The following is a 21,165-nucleotide window of genomic DNA, read 5'->3' as shown; positions in this document are numbered from 1 at the left end:
TCGCGGATGCGCAGTAGGGTTCCCGGCATGAAGCCGAAAGGCTACACTGCCGAGTTCCCTTACCTGCAATGGCGGCGACAGTGTGGCCTTTCGGCTTCACGCTGGGAACCCTACTGGTGACATCGCTGGACTCCAGGACAGGTAAGTGTCCATTTATTAAAAGCCAGCAGCTGCAGTATGTGCTGCTGGCTTTTAATTTTGTTTTGCCCGGAAGTCCTCTTTAAACAGCAAGGGGTGTGACCTTGACAGGAAGGGGTGGGTCATATTTAAATTAGAGGGTGCACAAGTTTAGTCAGGCCTAGGGCAGCACAAATCCTAAATACACTTCTGGGTGTGGTCTGAAGTGGTATGTGGCTGGGAGAGGTCGCAGGATATTTAGGGGGAGTGGTGTGGTGTGAGGGTCCAGTTGGAAGCAGCACAGAAGAGAAGAAGCTTGGCAGCTGCCGCTCTGCATCCTTGCCCCCCCCCCCCCTCCTTCTCTTCATTCCCCTGGTGGTAGCATGGCAGATTTGGACCAGATTGTTTCCTAGCTATGGGCTGCAGTGGCCTTTTGGGGCACAGACTGGCTAGAGGCACAGGTGGAGTCTTTGGTGAGTAAACAGGACACTGGCTCACATTCGGGGGGACAGGAGCTCCAACGTGCTCGGAGGTCCAGGCCTCCAGATCGCTTCAGCCTGGACTCCGGCCCCCGAGCTCAGCGCCAACAGGGGAGACCCGACAGGGTCCCTCCAGGTCCCTTTGAGAAGCATGCTTCAGCTTCAATAGGAGGTGAGCCTGGGTGGAATCATCCGTGTAGGCAAAGCTCGGCAGAGTGTGAGGAGGAGCCGCAAACGCAACTTTCCCCTCCTGCATGTCACTGGTGTTGGGAGCAGACAGCCCCTGCCTCAGCCGAGGTCCCTGGCAGGCAGGCAGCTCAGCAGGGGAGAGCTGCAGTGATGGATGCCTGCCTGTTTCCAGAGGCAGCCAGCAGTCCCCCTTCACCAAGGGTTCCGAGCCCAGGAGGAGTAGGCACAGCGGGGAACAGGGGTGTACACTGCATGGTGGGCGAGGCTCTGGTGCACATCTTGGGAGAAGCAGGCGGGACCAGCGGCACAGACCCTCGGCAAACAGTTTAGATGACCCTGGGGTGCAGTCGGTGGTGGATGTTGAGTCTTTGAGGCGGAAGATGACCTGGGATATCTGGCACCGAGTAGACATGTGCATTCGTTTTCGTCCGAAGGCATTTTCTTCCGAACTTTGGGTATTTTCTTTATCGTCTTAACAAATGAAAACGAACGCGCAGAATCCGAAATCCGAACGATCCAACATAAAAAAATGCTTTATTTTCGTTTTCGTTGCTACAACAGTTCGATATAGTTACGAAATTCGACATGACGCTGACACTAGCAATCTGTGTCTATCGAACCTGTGGTCGAATGTGCCTAACCTTAACTCTATTAGTCCAAGATTATTCTACATAGAGAGAAAAGATTCAACATAGAGAGAAAAGATTCGACATTATAGAGACAGTGTTGGGGTAGACCATTCGACATGAACGACGAAGAAGCAAAAAACATACAAATGTCGAATTTGTCATTGAAGGCTTATGGTGTCTGTCGAATGTTCAAAAAAGATTTGACGAAGCAGCTATACTGTACGACGTCGCAATTGTACATCTCCGGTCAAATAGTCGGCCCATAGGCTATAGAAGAATTTGAATGTTGGTTGACTAGTAATAATAATTTATACAGTATAAATATAATTATTACTATTGTCATACAACATTAGAATTCTTCTATAGCTTGTAGGAGGAACATTCGGCCGGAAATGTACGATTGTGGTGTCGTACAGTTTAGATGCTCCGTTGAATCTTCTTAGAACATTCCATAGACACCATAAGCCTTCAATGAAAGATTCGACCTTAATTAATTTGGATTTTCGGAGAATGCATTTTTTAACGAAACTAAAAAATTTAATATTTTAGTATGCACATGTCAAGCACCGAAGGCTTCTGGCGAGGCAGCTGTTTGGCCCAGTCCTGGGCAGCCATGTGATGCCGCGTACACAAGATCGTTTTTCATGTCATGGAAAAAAAACAATGTTTTTCTCGACGTGATTCCTCTCAAGCCTGCCTTACATACACACGATCGTGATAAAAAATGCCCGAGCAAAGCGCAGTGATGTACAACACGTACGACGGCACTATAAAGGGGAAGTTCCATTCGAATGGCGCCACCCTTTGGGCTGATTATGTTAATTTCCCGTCTCATAACTTGCTTCTAAACATGCACGTTTTTTCCCCTGTCGTTAAAGCGTACACACGACCATTTTTCACGACGAGAAAAACAACGTGAAAAATGACGAGAAAGAAATAGAGCAGGTTCTAAATTTTTAATGCCCATTTTTCTCGTCGAGAAAAATGCTCTGGAGCCCACACACAACCGTTTTTAACGACCAATTTAAAAAATGGCATTTTTCTCGTCATGAAAAATGGTCTTGCGTACGCGGCATGAGTGTGTTTCTGTTTCATCTTCTTTATCTGTACAGTCTGTTTTGCGGTATTTGTTAACCACTTGCTTACTGGGCACATAAACCCTCTTCGTTCCCAGGCGAAATCTCAGCGTCCAGGACTGCGTCGCTTTAACTGACAATTGCGCGGTCGTGCGACGTGGCTCCCAAACAAAATTGGCGTCCTTTTTTCCCCACAAATAGAGCTTTCTTTTGGTGGTATTTGATCACCTCTGCGGTTTTTATTTTTTGCGCTATAAACAAAAAAAGAGCGACAATTTAAAAAAAATATATATATTTTTTTACTTGTTGCTATAATAAATATCCCAATATTTTTTTTATAAAACTCTTTTTTTTCTCAGTTAAGGCCGATACGTATTTTTCGACGTATTTTTGTAAAAAAAAAAAAAAAAATCGCAATAAGCGACTGGTTTGCGCAAAAGTTATAGCGCCTACAAAATGGGGAACAGAATTATGATTTTTTTTATTATTTTTTTTTTTACTAGTAATGGCGGCGATCTGCGATTTTTATTGGGACTGGGATATTGCGGCGGACGTATCGGACACTTTTGACACAAATTTGGCGCCATTCACATTTATACAGCGATCAGTGCTATAAAAATGCACGAATTACTGTATAAATGTGACTGGCAGTGAAGGGGTTAACACTAGGGGGTGAGGAACGGGTTAAATGTGTAGCCTGGGTGTGTTATAACTGTGTGGGGGGAGGGGGGTGACTGGGGGAGGTGACCGATGCTGTGTCTCTATGTACAAGAGACACAGATCGGTCTCCTCTCTCCCTGACAGGACGTGGAGCTCTGTGTTTACACACAGAGCTCCACGTCCCTGCTGTCACCTGCCGTGTCACCGACGATCGCGTGTACCCGGCGGACATCGCGGCCGCCAGGTACACGCATCGGGTCTTCGGTGATGCGCCGGGACAGTTTTTACCCGCCGCGCGCCACCCAGTGGCGCGCGCGGGTAATGCACATAAAAGGCCGTGTTTAAACGGCCACTTGGCACTTGAGAGCCGCGCTGCGGACGTATTTTGTCGATAGCGCGGATCTCAAGTGGTTAATTTGTTAGGTCATTTTAGGCAGGAGGCCCCTATGCTGGATGCTGATATTGGTGATACATCTGCTCCACGGACAGCGGATTCCTCTTCTGCTGCTGTGGGCTCAGATGCGGGCCTGCGGGATCTGTTAGTGGGTTTGTGGAATTTGGTCAACCAGTTTGAACCGGGTGGTGGAGCAAGAGCGAAGCTAACGACGGCGTGGGTGACGCCACGGAGTTACGAGGAGAGTGCGCTGGAATCCTCCCCCCTGGTGGTTTGGGCGGCAACCATTAGCTGTGGCTGCAGGGGGGGGGGGCAGCGAGTATTGTTCAGGGCTTGGGAACCCCTGAGAGTGCTGTGCCGACGGACAAGCAGGAGACTATGGGGGACAGTGGTAAAAGGGTGGATTCCGTTCACTTGGCCTATTTTGCAAAGTGCGAGGTCTATGTTTGTTTTGAGAGCCCTTTGGGTTCTCATCTTAATTCGGATGTAAAGGAGAAAATTTGGAAGGGTGAGATTTTCATGCTGTTTCCCCTGGAGAAATTCAATCTTGATAGATTGAAGCCAGGTAAGAAGGAGGAAAAGGAGAAGCGACATTACCGGCTAATTCCACTAACTTTTTTCCAATTGGTCACAGGCTTCCGCCCTTCTGGAAAGAGTCGGGGAAAGGACTCCTGAGCACTGTTTCACTATTCTCTGTAACTTGGAAACCATCAATGAGGCACACAGGACACATGGTGGCATGGCCTGGCTACGCTACAACGAACAGTTTAGGCAGCGGATGGCTATCAGACCGTCTCTGCCTTGGGATCATAAGCACATAAGTTTATGGATGAAACCTCCAGAATCAACTCAGTCATAAATGTTATTTAGATGACTTAAATTATTTAGATGACTTCTTGGGTGTTGGTCCGCCTTCTTCCAACATTTGCTCCATTTTGCTGGGGACATTTTGGGGTCCCGCTGGCTTGCGGTAAAACGGAGGGGCCTACGTCATCTTTTAGTTTCTTTGGCATTGTGCTGCGGGGTATGGGGCCTTCTGTAGAGGTAGATGGAGTGCTGCGTCTTGGCCTCTGGCATGGAGGGAGGCTGGGTTCTTGAAGAAGCTGGTGCTTCTGTAGCTCTCTCCAATTGTATTGGCTGTGGAAATTTGGGGTGACTCCTTCCGGAATTTTAAGATGCCCTTAAATTGTGTTAAAAAAATTGGTGGATGATTAAAAGAGCATAGCAGAATGGTCAGCAATTAAGATAAATAGCATATCATCATATGGTCCATGTCAGAAAAGGGCACTGGGGGAAAAAAGAATGTCCAATAATAGTCCAAAGCACTAGCGGCAGCAATCCTGAAGCAGAAGCAAGCTCTGGAAGATATGTATAAAAGAAGGAGATGCGCCAAACTAAGTGCAGTATGCAAAAGTTTAATTAAAAATGATGTCATAAACAATAAATTGGTTACTCACAAAACTGAGTGATAACACAGGCAAAATAGGAAAAGGAGCAGGCCCGGTGTCACAGGGTATCATCAGCAAATCCGAGGGTTCAAACCGGCAATTCTCAGCAACAAGTGATGGATGTAATCAAAATCCAGGGTCTCAGGAGCCTCGGGGAGCCACAGGAGAACAGGGAACCGTGGATGCTGCATCAGAGCGGCGTGCGTTCCAGCGTGGAGCGCAGCGTGCCGTCGTTACACCGGAAGTGACGTGGGGAGTCGGGCCAGCCAATGTAACCAATTTATTGTTTATGACATAATTTTTAATTAAACTTTTGCATACTGCACTTAGTTTGGCCAGGGCCGTTTGAAGGAATTTGGGGGCCCCAAGCAAAATGGACATGGAGGCCCCACCAACCCCCCCCCCCACATGCACGCAAAGCCTCCCCATGTTCTTTTTACTCCCTCCCTCCCTATGTTCTTTTTATGCCCCCTACCGGGTCCATACCGTGTGGCAGGAGATTCCGTTTCCTGTTCCCGGCCGGACTGAAAGGAAGTGAGCAGTCAGTGTGCACTTCCTGTCAGTCCGGCCAGGAACAGGAAACTGAATTCCAGCCAGAGTCCACACTGACAGGAGGAAGGAAGAGGAGTTTGGCCACGCTACAGAGAAGGGGAAGTGACAACTCAAGGCAGCAGTGCTGCAGGCTCTCTATAGAGCGTTCAGGCGGCTGAAGCATATTGGGAGCGTGGCAGGGGCCCTTTTTAGGGCCCCAGGCCAGCTCGGGGCCCCAAGCAATTGCTTGGTTTGCCTGCCTTGTAGCGACAGGCCTGAGTTTGGCGCATCTCCTTCTTTTCTACATACCTTAAATTGTGTTAACCTTGGCGTGGTCCAAGTGGTTAACTGACTCTCAGCGGCTTCGCAGCCGGTGATCCAATTAAAAACGCAACAGCTCCGCCTTCATGAGAAGCTCCCACCGAGTGACGCTTCTTCTCAATGACAGCTGTTATATAGCTGAGGGCGGGGCCACTCTCAGCCCCTTTACACTTGTGTGCTTAGCCCCCTTTAATTTTGCCCCCCCCCCCCCACTGTCCATCTTACAGAGAGGTACGGTGGAGAACGGAAGGCACAGCAGGTCTGAATGGAGGATGGAAACTGCAAGAAACTGATTGTCTACCAGGACCACCCTTCATACTAGCAACCTATGACTTGTTTGGTAACCTTGGGCAGCTCCCACCCTCCAACGTTCCTGCCTCCTACTGTCGGCTCTGTGAGGATGACAGCATGTCAGCCGGGGGAGGAAAAAGCTCCTAAATGGTGGGAACATGGGACAGTGACATGGTCCACATCAAGACCACAGTCCCCCATTTATTGATGCCTGTAATATAGCATGCTCTTAGGATCTGGACCATCCCATATAACACATTTGCATTCTTTGACAGCTTTCTGTAACATTACATTAAAGCGGTTCTCCACCCTAAAGTGGAGTCCCGCTGATCGGAACCCGCCGGTGTCACATTTGACACCTTTCAGGGGGGAGGGGGTCTAAAGACAGGTATCTGCACCCACTTCCGGCCCGGCATTCTCGGGCAAAAGACGGGCATTCCGTCACATCTCGTCGCCCCCCCCCGTTGTGTGCTGGGAACACTCGGCTCCCAGCACACAGCGGTAGCCAATCGGCGGGCGCGGCGTGACTCGCGCATGCACCGTAGGGAACCGGGCAGTGAAGCCACAGCGCTTCACTTCCTGGTTCCCTCAGCGTGGATGGCGGGGGGAGCAGCAGAGAGACGAGCGATCGCTCGTCCTCTGCTGCGATCGGCGCTGGACTCCAGGACAGGTAAGTGTCCTAATATTAAAAGTCAGCAGCTGCAGTATTTGTAGCTGCTGGCTTTTAATATTATTTTCCCATGGCACATCCGCTTTAACTGAATATGATGTGCGCCCCTTGATGGTTTGATGGGTAATTAAGGCCCCTTATATCAAGTAAGTTGACCATCACCGCTCTAAACTGTTCCCATCCCTACAGAGGAACAAAATTAAAAAAGTATTGCAAAAAGGTTTTGCACCCGTTCTCATTGATGATTGATGAGTATATACATTGCACAACTCTCTTTAGAAATATAATAGATTTGTCTACATTTTAATTGCATTTTAAATACATTTGAATTGCTATATTAACCACTTGATTTCCAGAAGGTTTTACCCCCTTCATGAGCAGACCATTTTTTGCTATTCTGCATAGTGTTACTTTAATTTGAAATCACTCAGCCACTTTTTTTTATTTAATTTTTTCTTGGTGGTATTTTATCATCACTGAGTTTTTTATTATTATTATTATTATTATTATTATTATTATTATTATTATTATTATATAAACACAAAAGACCAACAATTTTGAAAAAAATATATATTTTGTTATTTTTGATATAAAACATATCCAAAAAATTTAACAAACAAAAATTGAAATTCTTCATAAATTTAGGCCAACATGTATTCTTCTACATCTTTGGTAAAAAAAAAAAAATCCAATAAGTGTATATTAATTAGGTTGTGTGGAAGTTATAAGCCCGGATTCACAGTCAGCGGTGCACATTTATGCCGCTGCAGCATATCTCCTGTACGATATGCCGACGCAGCGCAGAGAGGCAAGCATGGAATTCACAAAGCACTTCCTCCCAAAACTGCGCTGGGTTTCCAAGGCGTAAGTTGGCGTAAGTGGAAGTGGGCGTGAGCCATGCTAATGAGGCGTGACCCCATGCAAATGATGGGCCGAGCGCCAGAAAGATACGTATCACCAACTGCACATGTGCCGTCCCGTGGACGCATCCCAGTGCGCATGCTCACAAATACGTCGGAACAACTGCCTAAGATACGCCGGATCACTGCCTACGGCGTGAACGTAACCTACGTCTAGTCATATTCACGTCCAACGTAAACTACGTAAAATACGTCGGCTTGTGTTCCCTGGTGCAGACCTTTGCATGTCTGCTGCTGAGTTACACCTCCTTTATGGGGCTTAACTTTATGCCGGACGTACGACTTACGCGCACATCGCGTAGCCTGCGTCGGCGCAGTACGATCGTGAATCGCTGTATCTTCCTCATTTGCATATTTGAATAGAAAATCAATGGGAGTGCCACATGCGTCCAGCGTAAATATGCGCCCACTCTACGCCGGCGTAGGCAAGTTACGTCGGTGGAATGAAGCCTGTTTTTAGGCGTATATTAGTTTTGTGGGCCCGGCGCACAGATATGACGGCGCATATTTGCACTTACGCAGCGTATCTCGAGATACGTTGGCGCAAGTGCTTTGTGAATCCGGGCCAATGTGTCTACAAACTATAATATATGCTAGAATTTACACAGCTATAGATAGGGGCTAACATCAAGGGGCAATCAAGGGGTTAACTATGTGACCAACAAGTGTAATTTGTGTAATGTGTGTTTCTTTTACTAACAGATCTGGCTGATTCCTCTCCCTGTTTTCCAGGGAGAGGAAACAGGCAGATACCTGTTCAGTGTACACAGAGTTGTGTGTGTTTGTAAACACAGAATTCTGGCTGTGATTGGCTGAAACCTGATGCAAAACTCATGCTGTGCCCAATCACAGCACGGGTCAGCAGCGAAAACCAGGAAGTACACCACAGCGTATAGGGTCGCCCACTCACAGTACATCTACTGGGAGGAGGTCATCAAGAGGCTAATATATCCAAGACATACACATTACCCATATTTTACATTATTTTTAATACTTACCCAAAGCTTCTTTATCATTGGTGGGGCCTGCAGTTGTTAGATTGACAGCAGTGACTCCCGCACATAACAGGAGGAGTAGCAGGAGGGATCCGGTCTCTGGAGACATGTTCAATTCCTATAAATCTCTCTGAGAATTCCGTGAGATAACAAGGCTTTTATATAGACCATATGAGGGAGAAGGAAGGGAGGCACCAGGAACAGGGTTGAACCTCACATAATGATGATTGCAAAAGAAAAAGCTTCTCATGTACTTTGCAACTTAGATAAATTCTTATTGCATAACTGGGTCCTTATAATGCCATAGGTGACTTTAATTGGGTTTTTATATTGAAGAAGGAAGGGAGGCACTAAGAACAGGCAGAACCTACTCCTATACAATAGATAAGTGAAAAAAAAAACGCTTAGTAATCCAAAGAGTTGCATTTCTGTCCAGGCAATCTTTGGAGTTTCACAGCTCTGATAGACTTCACATGCAAGTGAGTGACTTAAATTTCCTTTACTGCAGTTAAAGTAGTAATAAATCCCCCCCCCCCCCCCATGGCTTACTTGTAACTACAGGTAAGCCTATAATAAGGCTTACCTGTAGGCACTGTATAGGTGATATTAACTACAGTAAAAGCTGGTGACATCACCGGCTCATGCGCACTGTGCTCTCAAAGGATGACGTGACGACATTGCGGCCTGGCCAGTCAAACAGCTGAAGCCTGCAAACCCAGAAGGAAGACCGGGTGAAGATGGAAGCGCCGTGGAGCCGTGGCAGCGCACTACTGGAGGCTCTTACCATGTCCGATGGTAGGAGAAGCCTGGAGGCAAGAAGCGAGAGCCGGAGTTGGGAGGGTGAAGCTAGGAGTTGGAGCTGGCGGTTCTAGCTACAAACGACTGCTTGTCTCTTGTCAACATTGTGGATACATATAGCACCAGGCTGGATAGGAGGGGTGGCGAGGCGGCATATAGAAGAACCAATCGCCTCCACTTTTCTTCTGGCTCCTGCAGGGCTTTCAGCCGCTGCAGGAGCCAGGAGGAAAATGGAGGTTACGACCCTGGCTGAAGGGCTTTGTTCTAAGGTAAGTATTTCATAATGTGCTAGTATGCAATGCACAGTATGCTATTATCCTGCAGGGCTCCAATTTTATTTTTATTTATTTTTTCCGGTTTACTACCGCTTTAATAAAAAGCATAAAAATACTTGCGCTATGTGTTAAGAAATAATTCAATCTCCTGCAGCTGCTGTACACCAAAGTACTTAATCACTTACTAAATCAATATTCAATAGGTTGATGGACTATATTAGGCTTGAAAATTTATTTATTGGTATTTCAACACAGTATACATAGAACAGTCTATAGAGTTACAATCTGAAAACAGTCACGGGTAAGCTTGTGTGGTGAGTCAGCCAAATGGCTATCGCCCACAGCATAACTCTTATCACCAGGGCCGCCATCAGGGGGGTACAGGCAGTACACCTGTAAGGGGCCCGGAGGTCCACAGGGGCCGGGATGGCAACCCCCCCTTTTTTTTTGTAATGGCCCCAGCGGTCCCCAGGGGCCCGGAGGTCCACAGGGCCCCGGATGACAACCCCCCTTTTTTTATAAAAAAAAAAATATTTTTGATATATATATTTTTTATTATTATTATATATATATATATATATATATATATATATATATATATATATATATATATATATAATATTTTTTTTTTATTAAAGGGCGCAGAGGTCCCCAGGGGCCTGGAGGACCCCCCTTTTTTTATATATTTTTTTTCTTTCTTTTTATTTATTTTCTTTTTTTTATATATATATATATTTTTATTAAAGGGCCCAGATGTCCCCAGGGCTCCCTTTTTTTTATAAGAATAAATACATATATATATATATATTTTTTTATTATTAAAGGGCATAGAGCTCCCCAGGGCCCCGGATGGCTACCCCCCCTTTTTTTTATAATTTGTTTTATATATTTTTCCTGTATTCTTTTTTTTGTAAAGGCCCTGCCTATCACCATGTAGAACAATTGTGGGAGGGAATGGCAAAAATAAAAGAAAGAACAGAGAAAATGAAAATAGGGGGTCAGGAGTCTGGAATGGGGAGGGGTAGAAAAAGGAGGAAAAGAAGGCAAAAGAGGAAAAAAAAAGAAAGACAAAAGAGAAGTAAGCAAGAAGAGATCAGAGAAAAGTGTGGGAGCTGCCAAGGAGATAATCAAGGAAGGGTAATTAAGGGACTGCTGGGGGAGGGGGGACCCTGAGGTACAAACCCAGCCCGTCCCATTGTAATGGGACATGCAAGAATGATCATGTCGGAGTTAACAACATATTTGCAAGAGTATCGGAGGAGGAGAAGTGGAGTCAGATGAGCCACAATGGTTTATATTTATCAAAGGTGTCGTTGTCAAGGGCCAGCATCTCCTCCATTCTCATAGTGTCGTTCATAATCGAGACCCAATGTGACAAGGGAGGAGTGGTGGTTGACTTCCAGTAGGACGGGATGAGCTGTCTGGCTGAAGACATAAAAAAAGCGGAGGAGGGTCCGCTTCTGTGAGGCAATCGATCCCGGAAGTATAAAGAGAAGGTCAATCTTAGGAGAGGTAGTCAACAATTCATCGTAAATTTTGTTATAGCATTGAAATACCTGGGTCCAAAAGGGGCGGAAACCTCTCGCATTCCCACCTGACATGTAGATAGGTCCCTGTAGAGGTAGAACTTCGCCACTATGCACTTACAGCACCATTGAGGATACACATCGCTGTTTGCTTTATGAACATACCCATGACCAGTGTAGATAAGGTGTCCCACCTTGTTTTGTGTCTACCATGAGTACTCACTAATCCCCCTTGTTATTAACTAAATTAATGAGACTACACATGAATTGGAGTACAAATGGCCATAGCAGCCTTTTTATTAACAAAAGCAACTTATCAGCCTGTTGGTCTTATGACGGCCCCCAAAATTCCAACTTGTTCCACTTGTAACACTGTGGGACCTTTTACCATACCAGGCCTCCAGCAATGACACACCAGCTCGGAGACAACCCACATCCGCAGTACAACCATTACCTTATTCCAGCTAACCTTAGTAACTGGAATACACCAGAGGGACACATACCACCAATGAGCCCCCCACACTTCCATGTCAACCGTATTTTCTTCCACCGTCAAAAGACCAACCACCGCCACACGATCAGCTGCCATGACGTCCTTTGCTCATATTGCACCTGCAAAGAGATAAAGCAAACCAACCAAAGAAAACAAAACACAGGGAGGGTGGGTGGTAAACTGCCTGCTTGTCACCTGTCCATTCTCTGCTGTCCAGGAGACCCCACCTATCCCTTAACTAACTACCACAAACCCCTCCTCATCCTGTTGCTTCAACCAATCCACCTCCCCCCATTCTCCACCTACAATCCTTAACTCCATAGTTGCTTCAACTTTCTCACACTGTCATGCCGGCCCTACACTATATTTCATTTTATTTTTCTGCTTGAGAGCTTTTGGCCGTGTGTATGCTCCATCGCAGTTTTCCCGACGAGAAAACTGCAGAAAAAAAAAAGAGAACCAGCTTTCTTTTTTCTCGTCAGGATTCCCGGCAGACTTTTTTCCGTCGGGAAAACAGGTCGTGTGTATGCTTTTCCGAGGGGAGAAAAACTGCGCATGCTCAGAATCAAGTATGAGACTGGAGTGCTCGCTGTCTCAGCTCCCCAGGGAGGCCGCTGCTCCAGAGGAGTAAGGGTTTCAGGGGATAAGTGGGTGTGGTTTCTTTCTGGGGGGAGTGGGGGAAATCAGATGGGGAGTTGGTTTAGTTACCTTTAGGTACATTTGGTTAGTAGGGAGGAGGGGTACTGTGTAGTGGACATTGGGACACTGATTTAATTTGGTATATCTTGTGTTGCTGTTTTTACATAAACTTTACATAAACTTTAGGAGGTAGCCTTGCTGCGTCTCTTTGGACAAGACAGGATGGGGACAGAAGGCAGGAGCCATTAAGCACACATGCTTTTGTAGCGCCTGGTTACTTTTAAGGTAACCAGTGCTGTAGAAATTTAGGGGTAATCAGAGTGTAAGTGACTCTGATTCCAATTTCAAACAATTGATTAGGGTCTCTGCTTCAGATTGGCTGTGCTGTGGGCTCATTCTGTCGCGCTGGGGTGTTTTCCCACCCCGGTGCGGTAGGTGGCAGCAGTGGAGCTGAGGTTGGGGTGTTCTCTCAGTGAGGTTTAGGCCTCACTGGGCATGCTGGGAGAGGGTACTTATGAAGCAGACGCCATTTTGTGTGGTCTTCTTCCGGTGTGGCTGGAACCAGATGTTCCATTCTGACATTCATCTAAAAGGGCCTGTGGCAGAGGTTCCATTCTGACATTCATCTTAAAGGGTCTGCAGCAGAGGTTCCATTCTGACATTCATCTAAAAGGGCCTGTGGCAGAGGTTCCATTCTGACATTCAATTAAAAGGGGTCTGTGGCAGAGACTCTGTTCTAGAGAGATTCGAGCGGTGTTTTCCGGCTGCTAGGTCAGTGAGAGAGGCCTATCTGGGCACGCTTAACCCACTCAGGCAGGAGTGGTGTAAGAAAAGCTGCTATACCTAGGAACAGGACTGTTCCAAGTACTAAGCCTGAATCTGCGATTCTCCTTTTTCACCTCTATCCCTTTCATCACCTGTTAACCGTTTTTACCCGGCTGGGTAATAAAGTGCCCAAAAAAGACATTTATTCGTGGACATTCCTTTACTGCTGCTGTGTGCATCATTCATCCCTAGACATTCAGAGAGAGAGAGCCGTGAGGTAAATTTGCCATCCCATTCCAGGCCTCAAGTCCTGCGGGAACGCGTGGGAACGGAGTTCCTGCACTTTTTTCACAGCAGGAATGCAGTTCCCTTTGCAGGACGAGAGCAGCCGAGCCGCCCAAGCCAATCCTTTACAAAGCGGCGATGCCCAGCTCGAGTCACTATCAGGGGCAGGCGAACCTTAGTAATCCTTTATGTTACTGGCCGCTTCATGTATATGGATTCATCGGGTAGTGTGTGGGTATTCTGTCACTTCCTCGAAGACGCAATGTCTCCTGGGAGCAAGTTCTTTCTAAATCCTGCGATAACTCGCGCCAGACCTCCGCAATGTCTCCTGGGAACAATGACAAAAGCTCCCAGAAGACATTGCGGCATTGAGGAAGTGAGGGAATACCCGCACACTACCCGATGAATCCATATACAGGAAGCGGCCAGTAACATAAAGGATTACTAAGGTACAGTGGATCGAAAAAACAAAAAACAAATGCGGTTTAGTAATTATGCATATGAGCAAATAATTTTTTATTTTTTTTGGTGGGGGAGTGGATCGTGGGTGGAAGTTCCCACACTTTTTCCCCCAGGACTTGACCCCTGCATTCAATAACCAGCGGCTCCTTCAGGGGTGAGCGCTACACTTTCATAAGCTATACAGGGGCGGAACTGACAACTCATGGGGCCCCCGGGCAATAGGAGATTATGGGCCCCCAGGCAAAAGGAGATTATGGGCCCCCGGCAATAGAAGATTATGGGGCCCCCGGGAAATAGGAGATAATGGGCCCCCGGCAATAGAAGATTATGGGGCCCCCGGGAAATAGGAGATTATGGGGTCCCCCAGGCAATAGATTATGGGGCCACACAGTATACACACACACATACAGTATACATACACAGTATACACACACAGACACACAGTATACACACACAGTATATATACACGCAGAATACACATACACACACTGAAAAGGTACTGGAGATGCGGGGCAGCTATAATCTTGGGATTTTTAAAAAAACACAGATTTTTACATACTGTCCCCTGATGGGGCCCCCTAGGGACATGGGGCCCTCAGGCAGTGCCCGAGTGCCCGAATGGTCAGTTCGCCCCTGGTACAGCTTTTGACCATTTATTCTATATATTTTTATCTACACTGAACTGAACTGTTATACTTTTTTTCATTGTATTTATGATGCCAACTGTGTGACAACATTAACTCTCACTTTGTTTTCAAGTCAGTCTGACTATCAATGCTATTCATCCAGAAACGCCCTTGAGATACAAGAATATTAGACATCAATCTTTATTCTGCAGGGTGCGTACATTTTTTGTTTTGAATATTCCTATGCTGTGCTAACACACCCTGCCCATGTTCATGAGTGGCACCCCTAACCAATTAACTATCCTTCAGGTTCCCACTCTTTTTTCTTCCTTTTATATAAACTCACACTGTATAATAACTCTTCAGTCAACAGAAGGGCAGAGGAATGGGTTTCAGCTATGTCAGACCACTCCCTTTTGTTCCTCAACCCACGGGTGTAAGCAATAAATGAAGTGTCATAAACATTAAACAACAATTAGTTATAATGCAATTCAACCTACTCTTTTGGAAAGTTCTAGGTAAATTTAAGCTCTATGAGCACAGTAAAGGCAATTCCTTATGGTGAGGGGGGGGGGGGGGGGGTGGAGGTAAACAGCAAGATGAATGAAGTCAATGGTGTCTATGTGGATGGATGGGCTTATCCTTCAGCTCTATAGGTAACAGTGAGATGAATGTAGACAATGGTGTCTGTATACAGTGTCTATGTGGATTGAGGGGTTTATCCTTCAGCTCTATAGGTAACAGTGAGATAAATGGAGACAATGGTGTCTGTATACAATGTCTATGTGGGTGGATGGGATTATCCTTCAGCTCTATAGGTAACAGCAAGATGAATGGGGACAATGGTGTCTGTATACAGTGTCTATGTGGATGGGTGGGCAGGTGCCCACTCACCAATTGTCAGGGACCTGCCAATAGGCTCCAGCGTGCGCGCATGCACACGCATACCAATGCCCAGAACCAGCAGCTGTCTGTTCCTATGCGCCAGCATGCGCGTGCACGTTAGTGTGCGATTGGCGCCATGTCTGCCTTTAAAAAGCCAGCAGTGACACTTTGCTGTCTGATCTGGAGCTTTGTACCTGTAAACCTATGACCTGTTGAACCTGTTACCTAAACCGACCCGGCTCTGTCTGACCACCCGAACCTCTCCAATCCGACCCTTGGCTTACTCTGATGCCGGGTACACACGAGAGGATTTATCCGCGGAAACGGTCCTCCGGACCGTATCCGCGGATAAATCCTCTGGCGGATTTTGATCTCCTGGTTGTACTAACCAGGAGATCAAAACCCCCACAGAATTCCGTCCGCGGTGACGTGTCGCGCCGTCGCCGCGATGATGACGCGGCGATGTGCGCGACGGTGTCATATAAGGATATCCACACATGTGTCGAATCATTACGACGCATGCGAGGGATGTGTTTGGACGGATCGATCCGGTGAGTCTGTGCAGACCATCGGATCGATCCGCTGGAGCCGATTCCAGCGGATAGATTTCTTAGCATGCTAAGAAATTTTTATCCGCTGGAAATCGGTCGGCCCGAAATATATCCGTGGATAAATATCCGCTGGATCGTACACACCAGCGGATCTATCCGCTGAAACCGATCCGCGGATCAATTTCAGCGGATCGATCCTCTCGTGTGTACGATCCAGCGGATATTTATCCACGGATATATTTCGGGCCGACCGATTTCCAGCGGATAAAAATTGCCTTGACTCTGCTCTCCTGCCCACCATTGCCAGACCCTGTGCCTGAATCTGACCACGCTTATAAGTTTACAAGATTAACCATCTGATTACCTGCTTGACCCGGCTTGTCTGACCCTGATACCAGCTGTTGCTCCGCACCTAACCTGGCTTGCCTTACCAGCTTCTGCTCCCGTGCCTGCTCCAGAGTCGCTGATCCTCCACGTCTGCAAACGCTGTCTCCTGCACCAGCCCATCCTGAAGGACCACCGACCGTGCCGGACTGCTGCCATCACCAGGCACTCCTACCTCGCTGCGCTCTCGAGCTTGCTGTCTCCACTCCAGCAGCTCCGGAGCCAGGGCTGTAAGAGAGGCCTCCTCCTGCAAACTAGGCTCTGGCAACAAGGTACGTTCCCATGCATAACACAAATACTGCAAATGGATGATGTTGGTGATGATGACCGTGAATTTACAGGCTCTCCTTCAGGATCCTGGCTCATGGGATGGCGTCCAACCTCCATCGCACAACGCCGTGGCTCACTGGTGCAAAAGCAGGATAGATGCAACAGGGGTGGCGTCCAGGCTGCCGTCAGACAATAAGATGATGCTGTCCAAAAATGTCCCTCTGACTTCTTCCGCACAGGCCGTGACTCGGCCGCAGCACACACAGTCGCATAAACCATGCTCAGAGATTCAAGAGCGAGCTAGGCCTAGACCAGCCCCTTTTATAGGTTCTTCCGGCAGTCTGCTCTTTCTTCACAGCCATCTAGTAGTTGTAGCTCCGAATGATTTAGCTTGAGGGGAAATCCCAACAGTCGGAAATAAACGTCCCAAGATGCTTTTCTTTTCTTAATCTCTTCATTCAGGATATGACAGCGCAGAGTCCAAGCTCAACACTAGGGATGAGCTTGGTGTTCGACTCGAGCGTATGTTCGACTCGAACATCGTCTGTTCGTACTTTCGACGGATTTCGAACAAAATGGGTCGTTCGCGCCAAATTCGAGTGACGCGCATTGGCCCATAATTCACTGCGGCATTGCGCGCTGATGATTGGTCAAGCATGCACCATGACCCTGCATGCTTGGCCAATCACAGCGCGCAAAAAACAAAGAACCATAATTGGGCAAAGCCAGGGTGGCTTTGGCCAATTATGGCTCAGGGGGTTTAGTACACGCCCCACACTATATAAGGCCGCCTGCAAGGCGACCGCGTGTAGTGTGTTCCGGCTTTGTTAAAGAGAAGAAGTCAGACAGTTAGAGAGAGAGAGATAGATAGAGACACAGTGGGGCAGATCCACAAAAGAATTACGCCGGCGTATCTCTTGATACGCCGCGTAATTTAAAATTTTGCGCGTCTTATCTTTGTTTTGTATCTTCAAAACAAGATACGACGGCATCTCGGCTAGATCCAACAGGCGTACGTCTTAGTACGCCGTCGGATCTAAGATGCAATTTTTCGGCGGCCGCTAGGTGACGTTTCCGTTGAATTCCGCGTTGAGTATGCAAATTAGCTAGTTACGGCGATCCACAAACGTACGTCCGGCCGGCGCATTTTTTTACGTCGTTTGCATTCGGCTTTTTCCGGCGTATAGTTAAAGCTGCTATATGGTGGCGTACTCAATGTTAAGTATGGCCGTCGTTCCCGCCTCGCATTTTGAATTTTTTACATCGTTTGCGTAAGTCGTTCGCGAATAGGGATTTGCATAGAATGACGTCACCGCCGTGAGCATCGACTTGTTCCGGGTTAATTTCGAGCATGCGCACTGGGATACCCCCACGGACGGCGCATGTGCAGTTAAAAAAAACGTTGTTTACGTCGGGTCACGACGTATTTACATAAAACACGCCCCCATCACAGAGATTTGAATGGCGCGCCATTACGCTGCCAAAGATACACTGCTCCGCCGTAACTTATGGCGCAAATTCTTTGAGGATTCGAAAAAAAAAGAAAGGTGTGGCGGCGTAGTGTATCTTAGATACGCTGCGCCCGGCGCAAAGGTACGTGGATCTGGCCCAGTGTCTTTTCTACCAAATAGATAGATAGATAGGTAGAGCAGGCAGGCTAGTCAGTTTAGTTAAATTTACAGTGTGTAGAGGATATATATACATCCTAGCGTTGTACATATATTTATACACTGTATAGCTTAGCTAGATCAGCTATTCCTATTGTTAGGCAGTAGATTGTGCTAGCTGCAGTGCTCTAACGTGTTGTATTGCCTGCATAGTGTTTAGTTTACACCTAAACATAGTACTCAGTGTTAGTGGACGTGTGCTATTTAATTGCACATACACGCAGTTGCTGTTACTGCACGTGTGCTATATAATTGCCCATAAACGCATTAGCTGTTACTGCACGTGGGCTATTTAATTGCAAATAAACACAGTTGCTGTTACTGCACGTGGGCTATTTAATTGCACATAAACGCAGTCACTCTTACTGCACGTGTGCTGTTTTTTAGCCCATAAACGCAGTCGCTCTTACTGCACATTTGCTGTGTTTTTGCCCATAAACGCAGTCGCTCTTACTGCATGTTTGCTGTGTTTTTGCCCATAAACGCAGTCGCTCTTACTGCACATTTGCTGTGCTTTTGCCCGTAAACGCATTAGCTGTTACTGCACATGGGCTATTTGATTGCAAATAAACGCAGTTGCTGTTACTGCATGTGGGCTATTTAATTGCACATAAACTTACGCCTGACGATAAAATTACGCCGCCGTAACTTAGGGCGCAAGTTCTTTCTGAATACGGAACTTGCGCCCTAATTTACGGCGGCTTAACGTATCTAAAATACGTTACGCCCGCCGACAGATACACTATTGTATCTGAATCTGGGCCTGTTTGTTTTCAGATTGTCCCTCTCTAATCGCAGCTCTATACTGTCACGTATGAACAGAGTGTAGCACTACCCCTGTAGAAGCTGCTGGTTTAGATTTTGAGTTTTGCACCTTACCTCTCAGTTCGCTCGGTTTGCGTAAGTCGTACGTCCGGCGTAAAGTTATTCCCCATATAGGAGGTGCAACTCATGCAAAGGTATGGACCAGGGAACACAAGCCGTCATATCTTTTGTCGTTTACGTTGTACGTGAATATGACTAGGCGTTCACGTCGTAGGCAGTGATTCAACGTATCTTAGGCAGTTGCTTCGACGTGATTCTGAGCATGAGCACTGGGATGCGGCCACAGGGCGGCGCATGCGCCGTTAATTTTAAGTACTTCTATGACGCTTGGCCCATCATTTGCATGGGGTCACGCCTCATTAGCATGGCTCACGGCCACTTCCACCTACGCTGGCTTACGCCGAGGAAGCCCAGTGTATCTTTAAGGGCGAGTGCTTTGTGAATCCAGTGCTTGCCTCTGCGCTGCGCCAGCGTAGCGTAAAAGAGATACGCTACGGCGGCATAAATATGCGCCGATGTATGTGAATCCGGGCCATAGTCTCTGCCACAGACCGTCTGGGAACACAGAATGGATAGTCAGGAATCCTCTGCCACAGGATTTAAAGTCCCGAACTTCCTGCCTTACAGCCAAAGAGCCTTTAAGCCAATCCGGAGGACTGTAAGACAATTTGCATAGTGGATCCCTTTTCCTTAACAAGGTTACTGGGCCTATCCCGAGACATCAGCTTGCCTTGCTTGTCTCCTCCTGGGCAGGTCCTCCCCCAGTTTCCTTCGCTAAGAAGCTTCCTCCACTTGGACGGACAGCTTGGGATCCTCGTAGAACCACAGACCACAGCCAGCATACCTGGGCCTTCTTGACAGAAGCACAGCCTCAGACCAATGTGGTCCCGAGACTGAAATTACACTCACCTCGCACCAGGAGGGTCACAAGGGTCTGCCTCTTAAGTACCCCTTCCTAGCATGCACAGCTGGGCACCACTCCCACTGAACCGCTGCCGAAAATGGTCACTCAACACACCAAGGTCTGCCCGAGTTCCAACATGGGCCTGAAGCAGTAACGCCACCTACAGGCAACAGGGGAAAATCTCTACCGAGCACAACCACAGCCAGAACAGAGGCTAATTTACATAGAATAATTATTGGCTCAGACACCCCTAAATTCACAATAGCACCCGACTCATTGGGAGACCAGCGCTACAAGAGCAAGAAACATTTGAGGTCTGCTTGACTGGAGGTACTGGGCAGGATGTTGGTTCCTCAGGATGGATGTGTTTGAGTGTGGGGTAAAGGAACGCCTCGCATGAAAAGTCATACACCTACTTGGGGGACCTTATAGGGGGTCTTCATATATTCTCTACATCAAGGCTATAGACAAATTGTATTAAAAAACAATATCAGAGAACATGAAAGGTATGGCATGGGGCTGTGTTTGCCCTTCTTTGTCTGCAATGCAAAGGAATCTTCAATAGGATGTACTGCATCCAGAGACACAAAGCAGGTCAAACACAGCCCCAGAACTGCCAACCACATAGCACCATTGAAGTAATTAGGGGAAATGTTGATTTGGGTTTAATGTTCAGCAGGAACACCAGGTCCGTCTACATGAGCCCTCAAAGGGGTCAGCTTTCTGGAGAACCTGTATTCCACAGCCAGGCAGAAACACCACAGCAGAGAAGGACTGAGGCCCCGTACACACGACCGAGTTTCTCGGCAGAATTCAGCCAGAAACTCGGTCGGAGCTGAATTCTGGCGAGAAACTTGGTCGTGTGTACACTTTTCAGCGAGGAAGCCGATGAGGAACTCGTCGGGCCGAAAAGAGAACATGTTCTCTATTTTCTCATTAGTCAATGGGAAAAGTTGGCCCGCCGAGTTCCTTGGCGGCTTCCACACTGAACTCGACGAGGAACTCGATGTGTTTGGCACGTCGAGTTCCTCGGTCGTGTGTACGGGGCCTAATGATGGTCCGGGACCATTCTAAAGACCTCATTTTCATA

The 21,165-nt window shown here is 47.3% G+C and overlaps 1 protein-coding gene across 2 annotated transcripts in view; it reads right to left on the bottom strand.

The window, feature by feature from the left end:
* Window positions 1-8,912, bottom strand: part of LOC120936000 (antileukoproteinase-like) — a 28,610-nt gene extending 19,698 nt beyond the window's left edge. Inside the window, exons 1-2 of one of the 2 annotated variants that reach the window (XM_040348073.1) lie at window positions 8,724-8,912; window positions 3,561-4,724 (exon numbers count right to left, since the gene is read on the bottom strand). In XM_040348073.1, coding sequence (XP_040204007.1) covers window positions 4,429-4,724; window positions 8,724-8,829 — 402 coding nt within the window. In that variant the 5' untranslated portion in view covers window positions 8,830-8,912 and the 3' untranslated portion in view covers window positions 3,561-4,428. Of the gene's footprint in view, window positions 1-3,560; window positions 4,725-8,723 lie in introns of those variants that run through there. The other variant, XM_040348072.1, reaches the window with a different exon arrangement.
* Window positions 8,913-21,165: the final 12,253 nt, after the last annotated feature.

Source organism: Rana temporaria, chromosome 4, assembly GCF_905171775.1.
Source record: "Rana temporaria chromosome 4, aRanTem1.1, whole genome shotgun sequence".
Classification (NCBI taxonomy): Eukaryota; Metazoa; Chordata; class Amphibia; order Anura; family Ranidae; genus Rana; species Rana temporaria.
This window is presented reverse-complemented; position numbering and strand designations above follow the sequence as displayed.